Source organism: Rousettus aegyptiacus, unplaced genomic scaffold, assembly GCF_014176215.1.
Source record: "Rousettus aegyptiacus isolate mRouAeg1 unplaced genomic scaffold, mRouAeg1.p scaffold_m13_p_3, whole genome shotgun sequence".
Taxonomy (NCBI): domain Eukaryota; kingdom Metazoa; phylum Chordata; class Mammalia; order Chiroptera; family Pteropodidae; genus Rousettus; species Rousettus aegyptiacus.
In genome coordinates, this window is record NW_023416306.1 from 89,714,754 (window position 1) to 89,739,411 (window position 24,658).

A 24,658-nucleotide genomic window follows, 5' to 3' on the forward strand; every position below is an offset into this window, starting at 1 on the left:
TGCTCTGGCTTTTCTCACTTCTAAATGGGACTAATGATACCTGCATTATCTGCTTCATAAGCCTATCAAGATCATCGGATGAGATAAAAGCTTTTAAGTCTTGAAAACTTTAAATTCACATAAATGAAAGTATCACAGCAAACAATGAATTTCTTGGAAAGCGTTATCCAAATTTAAGATGTTATACTTTAACTAAGGAAAACAATGAACTTCATGATGCAGTTAAAATCTTTTTGTAGAAGTTCTAAGAGGAGGAAAAAAAGCTGTTCACTTTGACTTCAAAAACTGGCAGTCAGCAGAATTTATCTAGAGGTATATCTTATTACATTTTTTTTTCCATTTTAGAAATTTTTTGTAGTCTATTGGAGAAGATTCAAATTTAACTATTATACCAAACATATGTACAAAACTTCCCTCTCACGTGCTCCCAACACAGTTCTATCAGTATGGGTTTAAAGCAATATTCAGGTTTACATCAGTGTGCCTTATGTAAACACTTCTCTCAAGCTAGCTCGTATACTATAATTATATTTCCTTGCTTCTACCTCTTTAAATCTTTCCTCATTGTTTTCACATGCTTGGTTGTCTTTGGAAACTGATCCTATACCCTATACCCTTGAAGAGCTGTTTAAACAGTCCTTCGAAAACAACTGGCTCTTATCAATACTTATCAACTCCATTTTCCCTTCTGGAGACATCCATTCTAAGACCATCAGTTTCTAAAACTTTCTGCAGCAACTAGGACTGATTTCTCTTTTTTAGGTTTGTCTGCTCATTTTGATCCAAGGAATTTCTTTCACTTATCTCCTGGGATGAATCTCACTTATAACAGCCCAAATATTTTTTTTTCCTGACTTACTCCCTCTTTTAAAGAATCATTTCTATAACTTTCTAAAAAAGGGTATGTGCGGTGAAAAAATAAAGATTTTCCAAATCTAAAATACTCATAACTGAATGAGATTGTCTGAGTATAAAATTCTAGAATGCAAATATTTTTTTCTTAGAGTTTTGAAGGAAATCTATTCAGTTTCCTAGCATCTGGTGTTGCCGCTGAAAAAATCTGATGCCATTTTTATTCCTCATCCTCTCTGTGTTACCTGTTTTTCCCTCCATGAAAGCTTTTAGTACCTCTCTTCATCTCAGGTGTTCTGAAATTCCACAATGATGTACCTTAAGATGAGTACCATTTATCCTGCAAGGCACTCACTCGGAAAGCCTATTTTAATCTAGATATTTATGTCACTCAATCCTTATGTTCTATATTTATTATTTATTTGATAATTTTCTCTTTGGTTTTCTCTTTTATCTCTCTGTTTAACTCACAGTACCCAGGTGTTGGACCTCTTGGATTGATCCTCTACTTTTACCTTTTCCACATTTTTTCTTATCCCTCTGACTCATTCTATTCTTGAGATATCCCCTCTTACTGGGTTTTAAACATATGAATCAAAATTTTAACTTCCATTTTTAATTCTCTGAATAATCCATTTTATAGTCTCCTATTCCTGTCTCTCTGGTGCAATTATCTCCTGTTATCTTCCTATAATTTACTTTAAATTTTATTCTCTTCTTAATGCTTTTTAATTATTTGGGTCTCTCAAGTAGAATGATCTTCAAATTCTGTTAAAGAAGTGTGAGGCATCAAAAAACAAATTAGAAACTAGACAACTTATGGGCCTCAGTGCAGGATGGCATTCTGTTGGAGGGATCCCACTAAATGTCAGTGTTTTACATCATTTCCTTTGGGTTAAATTTCCTCAAAGAGAATGCTTCAATTTAAATATACATAAGGAAGGCAACAAGCATTCTGGGAAAAAAAGAAGACAAACAGGGCTAGTGATCTCACTATTCAATATATAAACTTTCATTCGCTTTCCTATTTTAATTAAGACACTTCACCCCTGTGCAATCTCCCAACAGCTGCACCAAAACTTTCATGGTTCCACTCTCTTCAAATAGTAAACATCCAGTTTTTTGCTGGCTATAGTAGATGAAGAAGGAAAATCTCAGGTCTAAACTATGCCAGATTTTCAACTAATCCTCCAATTTTTAGTTCCACTCAGCATTCTCATCTTCAGAGGCCTTTGGTACCTAAAATCCCTGGGCCTCTCTGGGGTTTTGTGGGAAGATCCATCATGTTCCTTACTAACTTTCCTCTCAGCAGACACAGCTAAACACAGAAAAATGAAAACCTAAGTTAATCAGTTAAAACTGGTCCATCCATTTTCTTCCAAAATGTTCTCATCTGTTGATATCTCCTCCTGTTCTTTGGGTTTATCCTTTATTATTATTTATTTTACTGAAACTAGGCATATAAATTACTGTATGCTAAACTTTCATTTAACATTTTCATTTCCTTGTGTAAAAATATTCGTTCAATACAAAGATCGATTTCTGTGTGTCAGACACTACTGTTCCAAGCACTTGGAAATTTAGCTATGAACAAAATAAAGTCCCTGTTCTCAAGGAGCTGACATTTTTGTGGGGGGATAGAGATTAAATGACAATAAGCTTACAATATGTACATGGTATCAAGTGCTAAGAACAAAAGAGTGAATGAGGTAAGAAAGCCAGTCATGCGTATTATCTGGAAAAAGAAAATTCCAGGCAGCAGAAAGAGCACATTGAGATAGTGCTTGTTTGGCATGTTCACAGAAACACAGATCAACAAGAAAGGCAGCATGGCTGAATATGCTTTAAAAACCCTCAGTTTGGTTTGAGTTCTAAAATTTGGCTTTACTAAGTATATCCCAGTAAACACCCTCACGTAAATTTTTTAAAAGCTATTTCCCTTGGGTTATATTCTCGAAATTCAATACACCAGCATGTACTATAAACCTGAAAATTAACCACAGCTTTGAGCTACCAATATCACTTCTAGAATTTTCTCTTAAAAAAATAATGATGACTTGGCAAATTATTAGAAGTATTAGATTAACAAAGTTGCTGATAAGAGAAATATAAAAAGTGACATTTCTATAATTAGAAATAATTATTTTTAAAGGCTATTTGAAAGAATCATGAACAATGGTGTTCTCCACAATTTTTCTTAAGAAAATAATCATTATGTTGGTACACCGTGAAATCCAGCCCATATCACTCCAATGAAAATATTAATTTCTCATAATGACCTTGTTGCCACAACTAGGTCTGTCAGTCTTTATCCTACTAGATCTCTATTAACCCTCCATTTCCTTTTTTTAAATTCTTTATACCTTGAAGTAAATATCTTATGTACCAACCTCCCAATCCCTTCACCTCATTTCTAATTTTCCTTCCTTTTTACTGTCAAAGTTTTGTTTTGTATCTCTATTACAGCACTACTTTAGTCGCTGAAATACATAACCATTATCCTTTCCTTAATCACAATGGATGAAGTAGCTCAGCTCCTATAAAAAGTCAAACCCTGAATTCTTGAATTGGATCACTTCTTCCAACCATTTTCGCAAGATAGTTGCTTCTTAATCTCTGTTCTCTACTTTTTATAAGTTTTCTTCTCAGGCCCATAAGAATTAGTAGCACCCAAGATTTTGTCCTCAGCTAACGATTTCTCATTCAACACACTCCTAGAGCTGATAATGTACTCCTCTTTGACTTTCTTCACTTAGTTTCCAGATCACACTATCTCCTGGTGTTAACCCCACCTCCCTATCAGTCCTACTCTTAAGTGACAGCTTCCTGACAGATGGGGTACTCCCCTTTCACATAATCTTTTAATGTTAGAGTGTCCCAAGACATAATCTTTGGTCATCTATTATTCTCTATCTCCATTAACTCCCAATCTCACATGGTTTTAAATACTAATTATATGCCAATTCCAAATTTCTATCTCCAGCCCTGACCTCTTTTCCAAATTCCAGGTTCATATATCCAATTGGTACATGACATCATCTGGACATATGCAGTCATTTCAAATTAGAAAATGTCCCTAAGTGAACTCCTGATCTCTCCCAAAAAACCCATTCTACCCATGATCCTCCCCATCCTTCCTTCCAGTTGCTCAGGTCAAAAATCCTGGAGTCATCCTTGACTCTTCCCTTTCTCTCACATGCAAATATATTCAGAATCCTACTTCTTACAATCCTGTTAAACCCACTCATCTTTCATCTAGAAAATGGCCACAGAGGTACTCAAAATCATACCAGTGGTTATTCTTTTCATAAACAGAGTAACACATAAAAATATGAAGACATCGCTATGGACTGAGAGTTAGGAGTTTGAGTAATACAAATCAACCAGCTTTGCAATCTATAAGTTACTCTGTGCCTCATCAGATAAGTCAATTTTTAAGACTCAAGCTGTTAAGAAAAGAGACTATCATAACCACTTGTTTTAGCAACTGTATTCAGAGGTTAAGTAGAATGGTTACAGACAGACTTTTTTTAAGTTTTCACACATTAAAAATTTATTAGGTTCCAGGAACTGGGATGGACAGATGGATAGATAGAACAGACTAGATAGATAGATAGATAGATAGATAGACAGACAGACAGACATTTGCATAAATGTCTGCATCACCTTCAGGTTTTTTTTTTTTTTAAAAATCATCATTTGGCTGGAACTACTACTTTCTCCTTTGGCTATTAAAATAAATCCTATGCTTTATGCAGAATTGTTAACATACCACAGAAGGTTGTTCTTTCTCTTGAAAAACACTCCATTTTTGTTATTTGATTTACAAAATTCTTTTTCTTATTCAACTATAGCTAAGCAAGTAAAAAACAGTACCAAATACCAATGACACTAAAAATTTTCTGCTTTTCAATTCTCACTTTAAATATCTCATTGCACCTACTAACTAGAATTTGATCAACGCCCAATTATTTTCGAGTTCGCAGTCTAACAACTAGTCTTCTTTAGTAGAATTCCTTTCATTCTCCTTTTCCCTACCAAATGCTGAAGAGTGTAAGAGTGGAAACTTTTGCAACTCTACAATGAAGCTATAAGGGGGAGGGTGCGGGGAATACGTGACAGTAGTTGCCTGGGTTTTTTTAATCCACTTAAAGGCTCACAAAGCCCCAAACACTTAAGTTCCAACAGAAGCTTCATACTTCCATCTACAAGGCTTGCATTCTTAACCTTCAACCTTGCCAGATGTAGGAAAGTTTTAAATATTTCTTAACAGATTAGATCAATTGCCAAATAATCTTAAGACCTTAAAGAGAAGGCAACATGAATATCAAACTAAAAAGTAACAGTTTAATAGCATGAAATAATGTGGTATTATGGTATCACCAATCATACATTAAGAGCAGTACTACTTATTAACTTAAAGTACTATTTATTAACTTAAAGATGTAATTTTACTTCGAGAAAAACATCAGTATTGGTTTCTGTCCACAAAAGGTAAACATTATTCTTAAATAAATTTCATTAAAAGATTCTACTAGGATTGTTAATGTTTACTCTTTCTGCTTTTATCCTATCTTGTCAAAAGCTCTGGTAGATCTTTGGGGTGTTTGACTCAGGGTCCCAAAAGAGTGGCTTATGCAGTCAGAACGCAGAACGCGTTTCACAAGGAGCCTAAAGGCTTTAACAGAATTTGTATTATATTCTCCTAGTCTTCTGGCGGATACTACTGAACCCCTTCCACTTCCAGACGTCCCAGCCACAATGATTTCCAGGTTTCGGGAAAGCGAGTGCTTCAGACTTACTCCCAAATCGCTTCCTAAATCAAGGTGTAGAGGCCCACATTTCCCCGCCAGTCATAAACCACCCATAAGAGAAATGTCTGGTCTAAGAAAAGAATCCTCGCACTGCTCCACCCAACAGGTGGGAAGGAGAAAGGAATGGACAGCTGGGCGCTGAGGCCAGGCAAGGCCGCAAACAGGGCGGGAGAGAGAGGCCCTGTGAGGCCCAAGTGAGGCCTGAAACAAGGCGAGCCCCTTCACGCTCAGCGTATCACCCTCTTCAGCTAATTCCAAGGCGCCCACCCACCCCAGCTGACCTGACGATGGATGCGACTCAAAGACATGAGCCGCAATCTGGGCCAACAGAGCCGACGATGGCACTTCCACAGTCTCAGTCCCCACAGCCGCCGCAAGAAAGCCGCCAGCGCCACGGCCGCCTCGTCGAGAGTGCGGCGCGCATGCGCCGGTGTTCCAGGAGGCGAAGGAGTCACGTGGCTGCGCGGCGCGCAGGCACGGCCTCCCACAGGGTCCAAGGGACAGCCCTGTCCTGGCCCCGCCCCGGCCCCGGCCCGGCCCCACCCGCCGGCACCGAAGGCGGGGCCGCAGATCCTGCTCAGTTTCCGGGCTGTGTGTGGACTTCCCAAGCCTAAAGAGTGTTTAGGGCCCTGATCACAAATGCAGACAGCGCTCAGCCCCCGCCCAAAGAAAACTATTACTGGGAAAATCTAAAGTTTCCTAACAATTGTTGAGGGTTTACCCCTTTACCTAAAAATGAACAGAAATTCATCCTTAAACCCCCAAATCTCAAAATAGTATATGGACACAGTCTACTCAGGCTACCTGAAGAGTAAACAATAGTGGAGTTAGGGGCTTAAGGAAGTGAATATTAGAGGGATATGTAAAATCATCCTCTGGAATTCTGTTGACAGTCTTAGCAACCTTCTTAAGTTGTACTTTTATCACTTAAAAAATAACTTCTTCCCCCCAGTCTGGCCTCTCCTGTTTCTGTTGCAAGGTTCTGGAGTTCACCCAGCACTAATCAGGCCCTCTTCTGTTCAAGGTTCAGTAGTATCAGAGCTGGGCTGTAACTTCCTCCTCTGGAATCTGAGTCCAAAAGTATTTCTCTGCATAATGATGTTTCCTGTCCACAGCCCTGTTAATCATAAATTTCAACAACCCTTGCTTCCAATTATCAGAAGTAATCTTTTTACCCTCCACATTCACTTTCATCAATCTGCATCTAGTTGCAGGTTTCCCTTTCCTGTTCTTCAAGCTAAACTTTTTGGATTCTCTGACACTTCAGCCATGTTATCTTTACTGGTTTAACCAGCAACTTTTAGATGTTTACTACAAGAAGGAGTGGGCTATTAAGAGTGATATATTGGGATGACAGGTGGAGTTTGCGACAGACACTGCCATTTAATGGCTCTGAATGTCACCACCTTCTTCACTCCTTTACTGATTCTTTTAACTTTTCCTAAGGTGATCTCAAATTCTTCATCAGTAAATAAGATGAACTCCAAGATCCCAACCTCCTGTAATTAGCCAGGTTACAAAAATTCATCTGCTTCAACTTTATTCAGGGCAGATTCATTGTTTTCCTCTAGTTTTCTATATCTTACCTTTCAAGCCAGTGCTATTGCTTCCACTCTCCTGGGTTTCCCCATTACTTACAAGAAAAATTAAAATGTTTTAGCATTGAAAATACAGTCTTTTATAATCATGCCAGCCTTCATACTAGCATTAGCTTCCTGTTCTCCTGGATGTCACCATTCATCAATAAAATAACCAATATTTCTCTACTATTTTCGGTGTTTAGTGTTTGGCTCTGCTAAGGGCTGGGTGGATGAACTCTTTCTGTCCTATAACTACTATTTCTCCAAAGATATCTTTGGATACTTATCAAGGTAACTTCACACTGGAAAAAATGTGCTGACTTTTCAGAATTTATTGGACACTAGTTCTAAAGTAATATGAATTCCTGGGAGCATAGGCTGCCATTGTGGTTTATCAGAGTGGGGGATATAGAATATAACAGATTATAGGTAGGACCACTCATATGCATTCCTACTACCTTCCTTATTATCTTCCTCAACTATTGAGGCTAGGAATTAACATACTCAATTTCTCAACTTCCCTTGAATTTAAGTGTGGCCAAAGAAATGTAGGTAGAAGCACATAAGAAGGACCTTCTATTCTAAATAAAAAAGCAAAGCCTCGCTAGAGAAATTCACTAGAGTTGCAAACTTCATTAACTGCTGACTTCTTTATCTTCCAAATCTTTATCATCAATTCAGTTCAATTCTACCACCAGAATACCTTTCAAATCCATTCTTTTAATTCTCACTGCTTCTACTGTAGTTTAGACCTTTACTACATATAGAGAGTCTGGCTTTAAACCCTACATAAATCACGACACTCCTTCCCATCGAAACTTGCTCCAACCTCACAATCTTTTTCAACACACTGCACAGGCAGATGTTATCAACCCTTTAGGCTGGCATGTTTAATGAAATCCATTTGCTGAAGGTGGGCTATGGATCAGTGCTTCCAAATTGACTTCCTTGCCTACATCCTTTTCTTACTCCATCTAACTAATCCTTTGCTACTGGTTATTTTAAATGCACCACTTACAATCTTGAAAACATTCCTGTCTCCAAAATAAATTTCAAACTTATATATCATATACCATTTTTTCAAGTACTATGTATTTAGCACTCAGTATAAGTCAAGGTACTACTCTAAGCACAGTGGTGAAAAAGTCATTCAAGATTGGTCATAATTTGGTACCACCAGATCTTTCTATTTTTGAACTATGTCTTTCTTGCACATTCTATGCTCCAATATTAAAAAAAAAAAAAAAGGTACTTTGCTAAATCTGCAATTTACTTTAATGCCTTTAAGTTTCTTATCCCACCATTCTGCCCAAAGAGTTTATGTATGAATTAAGAGTTTTTCTCTTTTATAGTACACAAGACAATAAATTATTAATAATACTTCAGTGATTAATTGATTTTGCCTTCATTTGACATATTCAGCCAGCTAACTAGCAATAAGTAGGCTTAGCTTATCCTAGTACTAAAGATTTCTGTAAGGTTTCTGCTCACCCTTCATCTTCATTTGCTGCTGATAATAAGTTACCTATAGAGAATTCAAGGTGTACAAATGTTTTCTTATACTGAATCTCATTTTAATTTTTGAACTTACAACTCCAGGATGTATGTAAGGCTTGGCAGGTTAATAATAAAGCTGGGTTCCAAATCCATGCTTTCTGAATCAAAGTGTTTTATGCTCTTTACTTTTTGAATAGCTTGCTTTGCTCACTTATCCTCCCTCTAGTAATATGTGTCTATATCCCTTAGCACTTTATATTCTCTACTGTTTCTCCTTTTCTATTACCATATTTTTTCTCTTCACATTGCCTTTATTTTCACATTCTCTTCAGATTACCTTCACTTGTTGTAATTTAAATTTTATTACATAAGCAATACATGTTGCTTATTTCTGAAAAAATATAAATTGCAGAATAGCACACTGGAAAAAAACTACTTTACCCATGGTTTACCACCATTAACATGTTGGTGTATATAATTCTAGTTCTATTTTCTGTGTGCATATATATTTGACAGAGACATTACTTATTTTGTAGTCAGGCTCTTTTGACACTTTATGAACATTTAATTCTGTGATTTAAGTATTTCACATTTTAAAGGGGTTAGGCTTTTATAATTATCAATACTTATAAAAGAACATCCTTTATTCCAATTTACTCAGGCTTTCAGCTTTTCTTTGGTTCTTTTTTTTGGCCCCCCTGCCCCTTCTACCCCTGACCCAGGGATGTTGCTGTCTCCCTTGAGAGCTGGATCTCCGAAGGTGGGTGTCTCCTCCCAGGCACTTGCAGCACACACCCAGAGCCTGGCACACCTGGGATATGAGCTGTGGCTCCACTGGGGCTCGAACCCAGGACCTTCTGCATGTAAGGCAGACGTGCTAACCACTACTCAATGAAACTACCCCTCTAATTCTTTCAATCGGTGATCAGTCTCCAATTCTTTGCTGACTTCTGGGTTAATAATAGTTCTTGATAACACAGTGCTAGGCTTCTGAATGTTAAATATCAAGTTACTGAAATAGAGACCATCTTTACAGCTTGGGACTCTATGTTACATTATGGCTAATTTCTTTATAACAAAAGCAAGCATACAGACTATGTGAAAGAAAGTCTCCACCTTATTAGTAGTGATTGTATTTATTGTACTTTTTTCAAGGCAAAATTCAAACTACATCTATTTAAAATAAGGGACAATTAAACTTATACATTAAGTAATGGTCTTCTTTTACCTTTGAAATTTAAAATTTACCTTATCCTTCAATCAATGCAAATTTAGTAGTCACATTTGTAATGACACAAGGTCAGTGGTCAAAATTAATAAAACCGGGAATCTATAACTATGGTTTCAGTGATACACATTGTAAAGTGTTGAAACAAAATTTAATGACGATTTCAGATTTATAACTGAAGTTAAAGAGTCTACACCAGGTGTTGGCAAACTATACTAGAGGTCTGTTTTCATTTGGCCTGAGTTAAGAATGTTTTTTACATTTTTAAAGGGTTGCTAAAAAAACAAAAACAAAATACAAAGAATATGCCACAATCTGTCTATGGCTTATAAAGCCAAAAATATTTACTTTCTGATCCTTTTCTGAAAATATTTGCCAACTTCAGACCTAAAGTATAGAAACATAATAAACATAATAAAATACACTTAGGAGAAAAGATAGAGTATATTAAAAGTATATATGCAACTATAAAACAACATATATAAATAGAAAAAGTAATTAAGTCTTTACTCTCCTTTCATCTTAGCTTCTAATGGATTAAAATCTTATTTTTTTTTTCTCCTCAGAAGTCACAGGTTAATACAAAGACTCACAATTTAAAAAGCATCTAAACACATTAAAAAACTGGTCAGCGACAAAGTAAAAAAGAATGATAATAGTTCATAATTGTAATAAAGGGATCATAGAATAAACTGCAACATAGAATCACAAAAATTTTAGAACAAGATGAGACCTTAAAAATCATCTAGTCCAACTCTCACATTTTAGATGAGAAAACTAAGGCCTAGACCTGGCATGTGACTTGCGTAAGGTCACATAGTTACTTTCCCGCAAATCTAGAATTATAACCCTGGTCAATAAAGATAAGTAAATGTTATATCAAGTATATTGAGTAAAAGTGATAGGTTAATATTACAATATATATTTTTTCCATTTTAACATATATGGAAGTTGGAAAAATAGGACAGCACTCACACATCTACAGAAATAAATCCTTTTATTTTATAACATTCCTTCTTTTTTAAGATGCATACAGTACTTATAGCCCAAGAATTCTGAGAAAAGCTATAGAACGCCTGGCACTATTTTTGAGAATTACATAACTGGGCAGCAAAATAACACCTTTATAAATGTCAGGGCATATAGAAATAAAATTTAGTGTCTGCACAAAAAATAGGGAAGTTACATTCAACACGTTTTCTTAAACGTGCATTTAAAATGTTTAAATGTTTCCTAAAACTTTGGTCATCATGCTTTATAATAACTTTTTAAATTTCACAATTACGTAGATAATTAAACCCAAGTGGTAAGCAAATATATCACATTAACACAAAACAGCAAAAGCAAGCTAATACTGCACAATCATATTAGCAGACTGATTTGAGAAATACATATTTTTCACAAATAGCACGATAACATAGTTCAATGACTTTTCTTCCACTTCATAAAATAAGACTGAGTAATGAGACATAGAAGAACATGATTACATAATAAAAAGTATATTTTTAATTACAAATCTAATTGTACATATAGGGCAACAAATTGCAATTTTTATAGGATAGTGCAAATGAGCAGGACTTTTCTCAAAAATATTAAAATTGAATTAATTCCATGTGCCTCAAATTTCAAGAATATTAGGTTACATTAATTATTTTAAGTTTTTGTGTGATGGGTACAAGTGGTAGGGTTGATATAGGACAGATGTGTACTTACAGGCTGCAAATAAACATAGCCATTGACTTAATTTACTGGATGAGAAGTGCAGGCACTGAAAATGTAACTTTAAAAAAGTTCCATTTGTCATCATGTAAACAGTTTTGTTCATCATACTATATTTCATGAAAGATTCATAATTCATTTCAAATTGTCATATCGAGCAATTCCTCTAAACTCTTTTTGATATGTGGTGGCTGAGATGCAGCCTGATTTAACAGATTCTGGCCCATCTGTGCAAAAAGTGCTTTTGATAACTTAGCTGTGGCTGTTCGTATATTTCCTCCAGCTCCAGGTAGAGAGCCACTATTTGTCATGTTCCCTAAGAGATGCCATAAAACAACCAACACTTTTTGTTCTGTGGCATGGGGCTTTCTTTGATAGAGTTCCATAACAATATCTGAAATACAAAAATATGGTAAACATTAAGGTTTTTTTAAAAAACAAATTCATACAGATGATGTATCATTAAATTGTATACTTGAAACCCATATAATTTTGTTAAGCACTGTCACTCTAATACATTTAATAAAAAAGAAAAAAGTAATAAAAAATAAATTCAAGTTCTGCTAATTAAAAGGCGTATAAAATAGCCTCTCCCCAATGCCATTTTTTCTAAAATGTTAGGCATCTTAAAAGAAGTCAGAAATTTTCCTCCCAAAGATTAGGATCTTCAAGTATAAGAATTCCATATACAACAATAGTTCAGGCAAAAATAGTGAAGACAGGAAACAAACTCAAAATTCACCTTAATGTTTTTCAAATGCAGTTAATTAAAAATTTGTATATTTTGACCCATGGACCTTTTAGTAAACAGATAAGTTAGAATAGCAGTTTTATATGAATACTAATATTTGATTTTAATTCTTTTTATTTATCCTGTTTATTTTTACTAACAGGAAGGCTAAATACTTACTAGAAACAAAAAGGATAAAATCCTTTTGAAGAAAATTTTGGAAATAAAAGTCTTAAAAGGTCCTCGAGATCATTATACAATTTCTTGCTACTTCATGGGTAATGATACTGAATTTTGGTAGCTATCCTAAAATTAAAATTTAATACTCATCGATTTATCCTTAATTAATAAAATATTTCTTTAGAATTAACAATATAAAAATATTTACCAGCAAGCTTTTCAGTCATATCCTGTTTTGCTTTTCCATTTAAAAACTGAGCTTTTGTGCAAAATGGCTGTAGAAGTAAGTAATTGTCTAAACAAAAAGAACGACATGGAGATGTGTTTAAAGAGTTATGAGACCTTAATTATTTTCCATTACATAGCAATAAAAGAAAAAAATATGCAAATGATTGCAAATGTATTTAAAAGACTTTAATTTACCTAGTTAATCACTATTTAAAATTCTCCATAAAACCTTAACAGTAACATTTTCATAGTAAATGAGAAATAAAAATATAATAGATTATTAAAGAAACTATCATATGGTATAAAAAAGAGATAGATGCCTATCTCCTAGGCATCTTATTCTATCTAAATGATACTATGTAAATTTATCAAAAAACAGAAAAAAACTACTTTTACAGGGTATTTTTACCTTTACTGATTTTTCTACTCTATCACCACAAAGATCTCCCTAGTTCTACCTCTTTATTGTCACATCCAGTCCTCCTTTCTTAACTGCCCCTAAACTCTGACAATTGCTAATTCACTTTCCATCTGTGTAATTTTGTCATTTTGCAAAGGTTATACAAATGGAATCCTACAGCACATGATCTTTTGGAAACTGGCTTTGTCACGCAGAGTAATGCCCTTGAGATCAGTCCAAATGTGCTGTGTCAACAGTTTATTCCTTTTTATTGCTAAGTAGTAGTCTATGGTATGGATGTCACCTATTTTGTTTTACCATTAACCCCACTGAATTACATACAAGTTGTTCCAGTTGTTGCCTATTATAAATAAAGCTGCTATGAACAATTGTGTACAGGTTTTTGCATGGACAGAAGTTTTCATTTCTCTGAGTTAAGTGCCTAAGAATGTAATTGATGGGTTATATCATAAGTGCATGTTTAATTTTTTAAGAAACTGCCAAAGTATTTTCTAAAGGGGCCATAACATTTTATTTACATTCTCACTAGCAATGTATGAGATATTCAGTTTCTCTGTAACCTTGTTAGCATTTGGTGTTGTCACTTTTTATTTTAGCTATAAGACTGAATGTTTGTGTCCCCGCAAATTCATACATTGAAACCCAATCTCCAAAGTGATGGTTTTTAAAGGTGGGGCCTTCGGGAGGTGATTAAGTAATGACTGTAGAGCCATCGTGAATGGGACTGGTGCCCTTATAAGAGGTCTTAGGAGCTCCCTTGCCCCTTCTGCTTTGTGAGATGGTAGACTATGAACCAGGAAGTGGGCCCTCAACTGACACTGAATCTGCCAGCACCTTGATCTTGGACTTCCCAGGCTCCAGAACCTTGAGAAATAAATGTTTGTTGTTTGGAAGATATCCAGTCTGTAGTAGTTTGTTACAGCAGCCCTAGCAGACTCAGAAACGGGTATAGTAACCATGGTCTAAATTTGCATTTGCATTTCCCTAATGACTAGGGAGGTTAAATATCTTTTCATATCTTTCTTTGCCATCCACATAGCCTCTTTGGTAAAATGTTTCTTCAAGTCTTTTGCCTATTTTCTAATTGGAGTGGCTTTTGTTTTTTTAAATGTTGAGTTTTTAGAGTTCTTTATATATTCTAGATGAGTTTATTGGTCACATATGTGATTTGCAAGTATTCTGTTCCAATCTGTGGTTTGTCTCTTTATTCACTTAACAGTCTTCTGCAGAGTAAATGTTTTTAATTTTGATGAAGTCCAATTTATCAACTTTTATGGATCATGCTTTTAGTGTCATGCTAACAACTCATGACTCTTCACCAAGCTCTAAGATCCTGAGGATTTTCTTCTATGGTATCTTCTAAGTTTTACAGTTAAGTTTTTCATTTAATCTATGGTCCATTTTGAGTTCATTTTGCCTAAGATGTGGGGTTGAGGCAGGCAAAATGAACTGAGATAAGGGAAGAGAAAGTCAACTTGATGGGATAATATTTAATTACTAAAAGTAATTAAAAATGCTAAATAAATGAAAAAGATTATGACATTAAATGAAAAAAAATTAAATAGCTAGGATTTCAGCAGTATAAAAAATATGTAGAATTAGGAAGTACAAAAGTAAAGTCAAAAAAATTAGAGTGCCAGATAAGGTTTCTTACCTACATGCTGACTCAGTGCCTGAACAACATTTGTGGCAGCAGTGTAGATGCCTGGATTCTTGGAATTCAGATTGTTATCTACTATTGCTGGAATTAGCATGTTGATTATAGGAGATAAGTTGTCTCTTAGCAAAGGAATCATTTTGTGCATTGTTTCTAAAGCCACCAGATTTACTTTACTATTAGAATCATGAAGTCGAGATTTGAAAGCATCAAAAATCTGAAAGTAAAGTGGTAAATTATTTAAAGTGAAATACTGTTTATACCTATTATATGTAAATTCCCTTTGACATTGCAAAGTATTTCTCCTTTAGTATAGTTTTTATACACACACCCATCTTATTGAAGCTGAATTTCCAAAACAGGAACTTTATAAAAATTTGAATGATAAATATGTGTCAAATTTTCTTACAGCAAAAAGAGAAGGCTTCAAAAATCATCTAAAAGACATCTTAATAACTTAAAATTGAGAGATGTGGCTTGTGAAGAAGATGACTAACACAGTAAATGCGATAAAAATGCTGTTTTCTGGAAGGTGCAGGTTTAGCTAAGTTAACTCTAAGAACTTAAAAGTTTCTATATTTATCTATTTGTAGCAGAGGTAGACATATGAGTTTTAATGCATGGATTTCAGTTTAGGTTTTTCTGAACATTTTATTTTTTCCCCTCTTTAATCCCCCGTTGCCCCCCTTGCTCCCCTTGCCCCCTTTGCCCCCCTTCAACCCCTGACCTATGATGTTGCAGTTTCCCTTTAACAACTGGATCTCTCAAGGCAGAGCGTCTCTTCCCACATGCTCGTGGGATGCACCGGGCCTGGTGCCTCTGGTGCCCCCCGCCCCACCACTTGAAGGACCTGGCATGCCCAGGGTATGGTCCGTGGCTCCACCTGAGGTGCGAACCCAGGACCTTCTGGGTGTAAAGCAGACCGCTAACCACTACACTAGACTACACTATGGAACTACCTGCTCCTTTGAACATTTTAGATGCAATTTCAGAGTTAAATTTTTATTATTATCTCTTAACCTGATTAACAATTATTCCTTGCTCTTCAGAATTCTTAACTTTCATAAACAAAATATATAACAAATGTTAAGCAATTCTTAAATAATGTCAGGTGAGGCAAGAGCTATTCTATGAAGGTGAGACTATTAATAACTCATATATATATATAATATACATAGATTTCCAATAAAATTATATATATGTAATTTTTTTCATGTTAAGAATAGTCTTCCCTAGAGTTTATTTTTACTCAACAAATACCAGAAAATGTAAGTTTCTAGTTCCCATGATATGATAATGTGGTACTTTTCTTCTGAATATTAAGAAACATCATCACTGGAAATAAAAGAGTAATTACAGTATGTTTGCCAAGTTTAATGCATGTAATACAAATTTCAAATGGAATTTAATAAGTGACTAATATTAATTTGAATTAACTGAACTCTGATGAAATATAAATAATCTATGCTCTAATACCACTAACATTTATTACTGCCTTTTTATTGCTTCTTGTTTTCCCCTAAAGGTAGGTATATAAATTAGTATATTTAGATGCCTAATCTATATATGAATGACTTTAATATCTACTCTATAGTAATACCAAGTTTCTTAAATGATCTGGTTTTAAAAATAGTTATTGATTTACTCGACATATATTTACTGAATGCCAAGTTTTTTTTTTTTACTGAATGCCAGGTTGTAAGAGCTTTTAAGGAGTTACCATCTAGTGGGAGGTTCATACAAATAAGCAGCTATTTTCTTATTTTTTCTAATTACTTTGAATTGTTCAAAAATGTTTTTAAAATAGCAAAACCTAAGCAATCTATTTTTTTCACTAAGCTTATTTTATACTTTAAAAGAATATAACATATATAAAGTGTTAAGATTTAGGACGACTTTTTACATTAATATACTTTATTAACCATAGATTGAAAATTAAAATTAATTTTGACATGTGCTTACCTTCACAAGGTTTCCAACAACAAGCTCTTGATTGTTTTCAGTATCAGATAAAAGCTGCTTAATCCCATTAATACGATCACGAAAGTCTTTTGCATTTAATAAACCTGTTATGACTTTAATGTACTCAGCACTTTCTAAGGAATTACGAGGAACTGATTTTCTGGTGACTTCACGAATTTCTGTTACCTCTCTAAAGTAAAAAAAAAAAAAAGTAAATTTAATTTCATTATTAATTTCCTATTAAAAACACAAACATAATAAATAATTTTAATTACATATTCACTTTTTAAAGATTCATAAAATGATCTAACCTAACCCATAGCCATAACATGCTTTGGGATCTTATAAGATCACCCTTGGGTTTGGCGATTTGCTAGGAGGACTCAGAGGGTTCAGCATGCAGTTTTACTTTCAGCTAAGGTTTATTACAGCAGAAGGATACAAAGTAAAATTAGCAAAGGGAGAAGATGCATGGGTCAAAACAAAGTCTAGAGGAAACTAGATGCAAGCTTCCAAGGGTCACACAGTACGAACTTAATTCCTCTAACAATAAACTGTGACAACACATGTGAAATGCTGTCTACCAATGAGGCTTATTGGTTAGCGTCAGGGTTTTTATTGGCAGTTGGTCCTCTGCCTAAGACATACCAAAATTCCGGCTTCCCAGAAGGAAAGCAGAACTTCAGCATAAACTATATTGTTTGCCTAAATAATTTAGGCACAGTAATCTATGCTTGTCATTTAGGGAATGGTGGGAATCCTCTTGAAATCCTAGTTTCCAGACACCAGTCCAGGGCTGATCTTGTCAGCAGGCCTTTCTAAGGATTGCAGTCTCAGGCCTTTGTTAACTCTTTTTTATTAAAGATCCATGTGAACATTCAAGAGAAAATTAGAAATTTGAGACCAGAAAGATTTATTATTTCCATGACTTAGTATTAGCAATACAATGTTTTCCATTCTTATAAAAAGGTGACTCAATGTGGCGGATGATAACCCCTTTGAAACTAAAGAGTCCTGTGAATTGACAGGTCTTAAAGAGAACGGTAACAATTGCCAGTTACCACCATTTCACTGAGGAACAGTGCAAAAATCAGCACAAAAGTTACACAGTAGCAGTGATTTAAAAAAAAAAAAGAGCAGTGATTTAATGAATGACTCAGAATCATAATAAAAATCACAGGATGGTGATCAGAAAATATAGATCCTAGATGTATCTATTCATTACTTTTAATTTGTTTAAATAAATTAATTTGAGGTTAATTTGTGAAATGATTAATTCGATTCTAATTAATTCTACAATGAGAAAATAAAGAATTAAATTTATATTTAAACTGAGGACTATATGATACATAAAAGGTGAATATGAAAAGGGTAAAACAGAACACCTCAAGAAGCCATCTAATTATTAAAACATCTTTAAAGATGGCTTTTTTGTTCAAAATAGGATGGATTTGATAGTAAAATAACATTTAATATACCTTAGAAGAAAAAGATAATGTAACATGGAGGAATTCACTAGGTATATTAACATTACAAAATTTTATAAAAAACGAGAAGACATTAAGAATGATAATAGAACATAGCTGCAAACATTCTCGACAAAATATCAGCAAACTAAATTCAATATGTTAAAAGAATCATATCCAATGACCAAGAGGGATTTATTTCAGAGACCCAAGGATGATTCAACATCCACAAATCAATCAATATGACATACCATATTAACAAAAATTAAGGATAAAAAAATCATATCATCACCTCAATACATACAGAAAAGCATTTGATAAAAACCAATATGCACTTCTGATCAAAACATTCAACAAACTGGATATAGATGAAACATACCTCAACATATTAAAGGCCATATATGACAAGCCCATAGCTAATTTTGCAATCAACAATAAAAAGTTGAAAGATTTTCCTCTAATACCAGGAAATGACAAGGATGCCTATTCTCATCACTTTTATTCAACATACTACTGAAAGTTCTAGCTGGAGCAATTACGCAAGAAAAAGAAATAAAAGGCATTGAAATTCAAAGGAAGAAGTATACTGTCTTCAAGGTCCATCCATGCTGTGCCAAATGGCAGAATTTCCTTCTTTTTATGGCTGAAAAACATACTGTTGTATGTTTTTTACATTATACCTAAACTGGTTTAATATTATTTGAAAGTAGACTATGAGAAGATAAAGAAAGATGCATACTATAAAGCATGTATATTATGAAGTCCTAGATCAACCACTAAAAAAAAAGAACATTGAGGAAATAAATGAAATACAAAAAGAAACACACACACACACATCAATCTATTTGAAAGGGGGCAGGAAAAGAGGAAAAAACATAAAATATATAGAATTGATTAAAAAATAATATCAATAGCTTAAACCCAACCATATGAATAATAAACATCAAATATAAATGGTCAAATACCCCAATTAAAAGGCAGAGATTGTTAAGATCGAACACAAAAGCAAGACAACTATACACTGCCTATAAAAAACTTTTTTTTAAAAGACACACGAGAAACTGTAAGTCAAAACCATAATATGTTAAAAATTATTCTGACACTTATAAAATGGTAAGACTATTGCAATAGGGGTCATGACTATTGCAACAGGGGAGAGAAAGTGACTTTAACTCTGAATATGGCAGAGACAAATGGGGATTTATAGTCAACATGCATAGTAGAGAGATCAGTGGATGGGAATTACTAAGAGGAGACATCAATGGTAAAGGGTTTCTTGCTAAACTTGCCTAGTAAGATTTTTGCTAAAGGCAGCCCAGATACTTACACATCAAAGGTGGAAGATGAGAAGTCTAGATAACAAGGGATGGGAATGACTTATTAGGATTCTTTGCTAAGACTGGCTTAGGTAGGCTAAGAACAGGGCCCAAGGAGGAGATCAAGCACAAAGGAGACCTCAGAGAACCCTGTCTAAAGTCTGGTCAAAGACAGTCAACTTAGATAAAAGTTTATACCCACTTCAATAACAACAAGCATTGATGAGGATGTAAAGAAACTGGAGTACTATTTATTGCTGGAAGGATTATAAAATGGTGCTATTCTGGAAAACAAATCCAGCATTTCTTTAAAAGGCTACACACAGAGGTATCATGTGAATCAGCAATTCCACTCAAATATACCCAAGAGAACTGAAAACATGTACACTACAAAACCCAAATATCTATCAACTGATGAATAAACAAAATATAGTACACCTATATTTTGCACCTATATATGCAATGAAATGTTATCAAGCCATAAAAAAGAACAAGGTATTGAGACATGCTATAAACCTGGATGAACCTTAAAAACATAATGCCAAGTCTAAGAAGTCATTCATAAAAAATCCCCCATCATATGAATTCCTAAGACTGGAACAATTTGAAGAGATGAATAACAATAGTATTGAATTATAATCCACAGAATAAAGTAATAATCTGGTAATCCACAATAATATAAACATTTAAATAAATATGTAAAGGAAAAGTGGCAGTTTTTCTTTACAGAACAAGCCAACTAATAAATATAGAAGGAATAAGAGAAAAAGACCACCATTAGGTTAAAGAACCCACAATTGCTGCAGGCAAGATCAATGATTGCTAAAATTAATGGGTAAATGTATGGTCAGAAATAAAATATCTCAAAGTACGCCAAGATACCTATTATTTAGAAAGGGAAAAATAATAATTTCATAGTGAAGAAACCCAGGAGAAACCACCTCAACCTAGTGACCAAGGTTAACATTATCAGTAATAAGACATAATATCATCTACTTCATGAAATGGTGTACTGAGGCACATCATTTTTGCGGTATTCTTGTCAAAACTGCAAAATCTTGACAAACTAATATCAGATAAATCTAAATTGAGAGAAATCTACAAAATAATTAACTGATTAAGAAAAGTGTTTGGAAAGGACCTAGAATACAGTATATACTCTCAATAAGTATTTAAAAAGCATTTTTGGTTGGATGTGAAAAGATTTTTGACCAAAATATCTGGTCCAGGATCTTATGTGATTATATCTTAACGTGAAAAAATGGCAGGCTTTGATTTAGTAGGCCTGAAGGGAGAACAAGATTTTTCGTTTCTAATAAACTCCTAGGTTATACTACTGTGGCTATTCCGGGCACAGTACTTTGAATAGCAAGGTCCTCAAAGCATATTTTGTAACATGAATTTTCATCCTTTATTTAATGTATTGCTTTAGTTTTATAAAATATTTCAAAGATATGCAAATATAAAACATACCTATATATCTACTCAGTTTGAAAATAATGTTTAACACATACTTAAAAATATACGAGATATTTTTGAAAGATTTTTAAAATTATATACTCAATATATTAAATGTTGTTAGTTTAAACAGGTGAGACAACTGCATATACAATTACATTTATAAAATTTTTAAGAGTGTTTTTTTTTAACTGGTTGGTAGTATTGTAGGTAAGTAGTTAAATCTTCTTTTAATGTTTGTAGTTTCTAAAGTTTTTTTTTTTTCTTTAACCATAATTATGTATTGTTTTTATAATCAAGGGGAAAAAGTAAAGGCTATAAATTTTTAAAAAATTACTCAGATTTGTCCAACACGTGCCTAATCCTGACAGGTTCGGCAATGCTAAAACTTTATTAATGTTTAATGCATGTAGAAGCAAGTTGTTGTGAGTATATAATTGCCTTACTGCATCTAATTATCTCACACTTTTTAAATCCTTAACAACTTTTAAAACTCCATTAAATTTTGACAAATACCCTAGGGATAGCTCATGGAAACATCCAAATGAAACTACAATCACTGGGGAGTAATTTCTCTAATGATGTGGGCTATCGAATGATGCTACCTTTCGGCTGAATTAAAAACATCTCTTGAAGCAGATGATGATCTTGTGTTTCCAACACTGCCAGTATGAGATCGTCTTCCTTTTGCTGAAGGAGTATCTAGTGGTAAATCTCCCAAGCCCTATAAATAAATAAAAAGAAAAGCAATGGAAGAAAAGTCTTAAAACAAGTGAATAACTTGTAAAATGTAATTTTCATAGAAATTATTATTGATCTTTTTTATGATTGAAAGCATTTTAATAATCTATGTTTATGCTTTAAAGGGTATCAGGTATATAAAATACCTTGTAATTAGAAGTAAATTAAAAGAATATGTAACCAACTAATAGGAAATGATATTGGCTTGGTAAAAGTGTTTAAAATTATAAAAATTAATATGCTATATTTTATAACCACTCTTATTAAAGCTTAAAACCTATATAGAAAACATAAACACACTATACAATAATGAATTCCTATGGAACACCAATGTGAGAATAAACATTTTGGTAAGAACTATTTAAAACTTTTTTTTATGATACTTGTATCTGAAATGACTCACAAATGCAATCTGCCTCATTTGAGTAAGATAATTTTTTTGCATGGTTATTTTAATAAGTTCTGTATGAATTAAGCTGAAATCTTTAACATCAGTAGCCAGAAAAAATGCTCTAAAATGTATATTAGCATACATATTTGAAATATCCTTTCATAAATTAATCCTTTGCCCAAGATTATTAGAGGAATAACATAAATTACCATAGAAAAATTTTATATTATTAAATATATTTTTGCAAAAATAATATGTAAATGAAATACTTTTTTACAAGACAATTTTACGTTTTATTTCACTTAGTATTCCCTCAGTCATTAATTTCACAGACATTTCTACATCATTATCTATCAGAATAAGTTAAGACATGGGGCTTCTCTCAAGGAGCTCCTATCAGTCAATGCTCTGCAGTGTGGCGGGAGCTCTAACAGAAAATACAAGGTAAATAAAGCAGACACCCAGCATGATAAGCATCACCATCCTCACTTTATAAAAATAAAATTCTGGTTAAAGAAATGATGTGCCTAAAATTATAAGCAGTCACTAATTCTCAGAGTTGTGATTCAAACCCAAGTCTATTCCAATAAGCCACATTATGTTCTACCAAATATCTCCTGTTCAATAAACATTTACTGACACTATGAATGTCTACTTAGTACTATAGTTGATGAAATGCTACTACAGATATATTCTAAATAGTTAATAGAAATAATTATAGAAGTAATTATTTCTATCCTTTACTTTCCTAGACAAATTAATTTTGCTTTGAAAGTTGTTTATAAAATAAACTTCTCCACATACCTTTTGCTGTATGCTTTTAACGGATTCCTTAATATAGGGCAAATCTTTAGATGGGACATACTTTTCAAGCATTTTATCAAAGTTAGGATGACACATCATGAGGAAAAGCATCTTTCGACCATAGTACCTATAGATATTTGAGAAATATGTAAGTGATTTCACATATCTTAACAAGCTCAGTTTCTGCCTGCCCTTACCTTGGTTTTTCAACAGAAAAAAACCTATCAACATCAAGATTACTATCTCTATTTGAAATCACTGAAATGTAGTTACACTAACTGGACTTGAGAGTATAGATTCTCCTGTTGCACATCTTTAAAAAGTACTATAGTTTTGAATCTTTTAGCTGTGTATCAGATGAAGAGCCAAAAGCCTTGATTCCTTTTTTCAGGTATCCTAAGGTCCATATCAAGGCTGGCAAGTGGCAGAAACGTGAGTTAGGAGAAGTCTTAACTTAGTTATGGGCTCCTTGACTAGTGACCTTTTGCTGTTCATCTGCTTGCCAGATGTTTTGGCCTGAGTCAACCTTCCCTAGGTTCTCTATTTCTGACCCTCTATCTCTTTTGTTTTCGCCACAACTTACCTGAGTTCCAATTGTTCAAATACATATTCTCTGCTATCTAAATATACTCAAAGTTTCTTGATAAATTGTGGATGGTATATTAATGAATGTGTTAATACTCTCCAAACTAGGTTTTTTATATTATATGAATTTTAAAATAATTCCTTTAGGATAATATCTTAAGCCAAGGGTCCCTAACTTTTGGGCTGTGAACTGTTAGGAACTTGGCTGCATAGCAGGAGCAGGGGCTTAGCGGTGGGCTAGCGAGTGAAACTTCATCTGTATTTATAGCCGCTCCCTAGTGCTAACTTTACAGCCTCAGCTACATCTCAGATTATCAAGCATTAGATTCTCATAGGAGCACTGGTCCCTGGTGCCAAAAAGGTTAGGAACCACTGCTTTAAGCCAAGCTATCATTCTAATGGTAGAACCTCAGATAACATGAAAGTGTACACCGAAGACATTTTTGTATAGAGGGATCTTACTTATAGTATCTAATAACAATACCATATTATTACTCTTCAAGGAGTCTTGAACCTAAAATAATTACAATTATCCTTTTGCTATAACTTATTCTATAAATATGTATATGTGTGTGTCTGTATGTATGTGTGTATGTGTATGTCTATATGTCTATATGTCTAACTAGAAAAACCAGAGAAGGCAAGGCTTTTGAGAGGGAGGCATAGAGGATAATCTCAGAATCATCTGTATCAACCAGACTCTCATATATAATAAATTACAGAAAGGGAGATAATATTGGAGAATAAAAATTAATTTTTCTCTCCCCGCAATCAGAATAATGTTTACACCCAGATAGGTAGCTCCTTATCAGTTATAGTTTCAAAGGGAACTTTAACTTTTAGACCAGAATGTTAAGGACTATAGGTCTACCAGAGGCCCTAATGATACGAGAATGGCTAAAACCAAAAAGTAAGCAAGCAATAGGACACAAAAAATGTAAGAAATATTAAAACTGGAAAGTTGTAACTATAATTTTAAAACTTCAAATAAGAATCTAAGAAGTGACAAATGGATTATAAGAATTATTA

At 33.8% G+C, this 24,658-nt stretch overlaps 2 protein-coding genes across 3 annotated transcripts in view; both read right to left on the bottom strand.

The window, feature by feature from the left end:
- The window catches only part of PRPF39 (pre-mRNA processing factor 39), a 29,381-nt gene extending 23,299 nt beyond the window's left edge, over positions 1-6,082 (bottom strand). The window contains exon 1 of the mRNA XM_016154638.2: positions 5,948-6,082. The gene's annotated coding sequence lies outside the window, so the exon portion shown is untranslated. The remainder of the gene's footprint in view (positions 1-5,947) is intronic.
- Positions 6,083-10,951: 4,869 nt separating this feature from the next.
- Positions 10,952-24,658, bottom strand: part of TOGARAM1 (TOG array regulator of axonemal microtubules 1) — a 68,947-nt gene continuing 55,240 nt past the window's right edge. Inside the window, exons 17-22 of one of the 2 annotated variants that reach the window (XM_016154632.2) lie at positions 23,045-23,171; positions 21,714-21,832; positions 16,869-17,058; positions 14,904-15,123; positions 12,809-12,895; positions 10,952-12,084 (exon numbers count right to left, since the gene is read on the bottom strand). In XM_016154632.2, coding sequence (XP_016010118.2) covers positions 11,831-12,084; positions 12,809-12,895; positions 14,904-15,123; positions 16,869-17,058; positions 21,714-21,832; positions 23,045-23,171 — 997 coding nt within the window. In that variant the 3' untranslated portion in view covers positions 10,952-11,830. The remainder of the gene's footprint in view (positions 12,085-12,808; positions 12,896-14,903; positions 15,124-16,868; positions 17,059-21,713; positions 21,833-23,044; positions 23,172-24,658) is intronic. The other variant, XM_016154633.2, reaches the window with a different exon arrangement.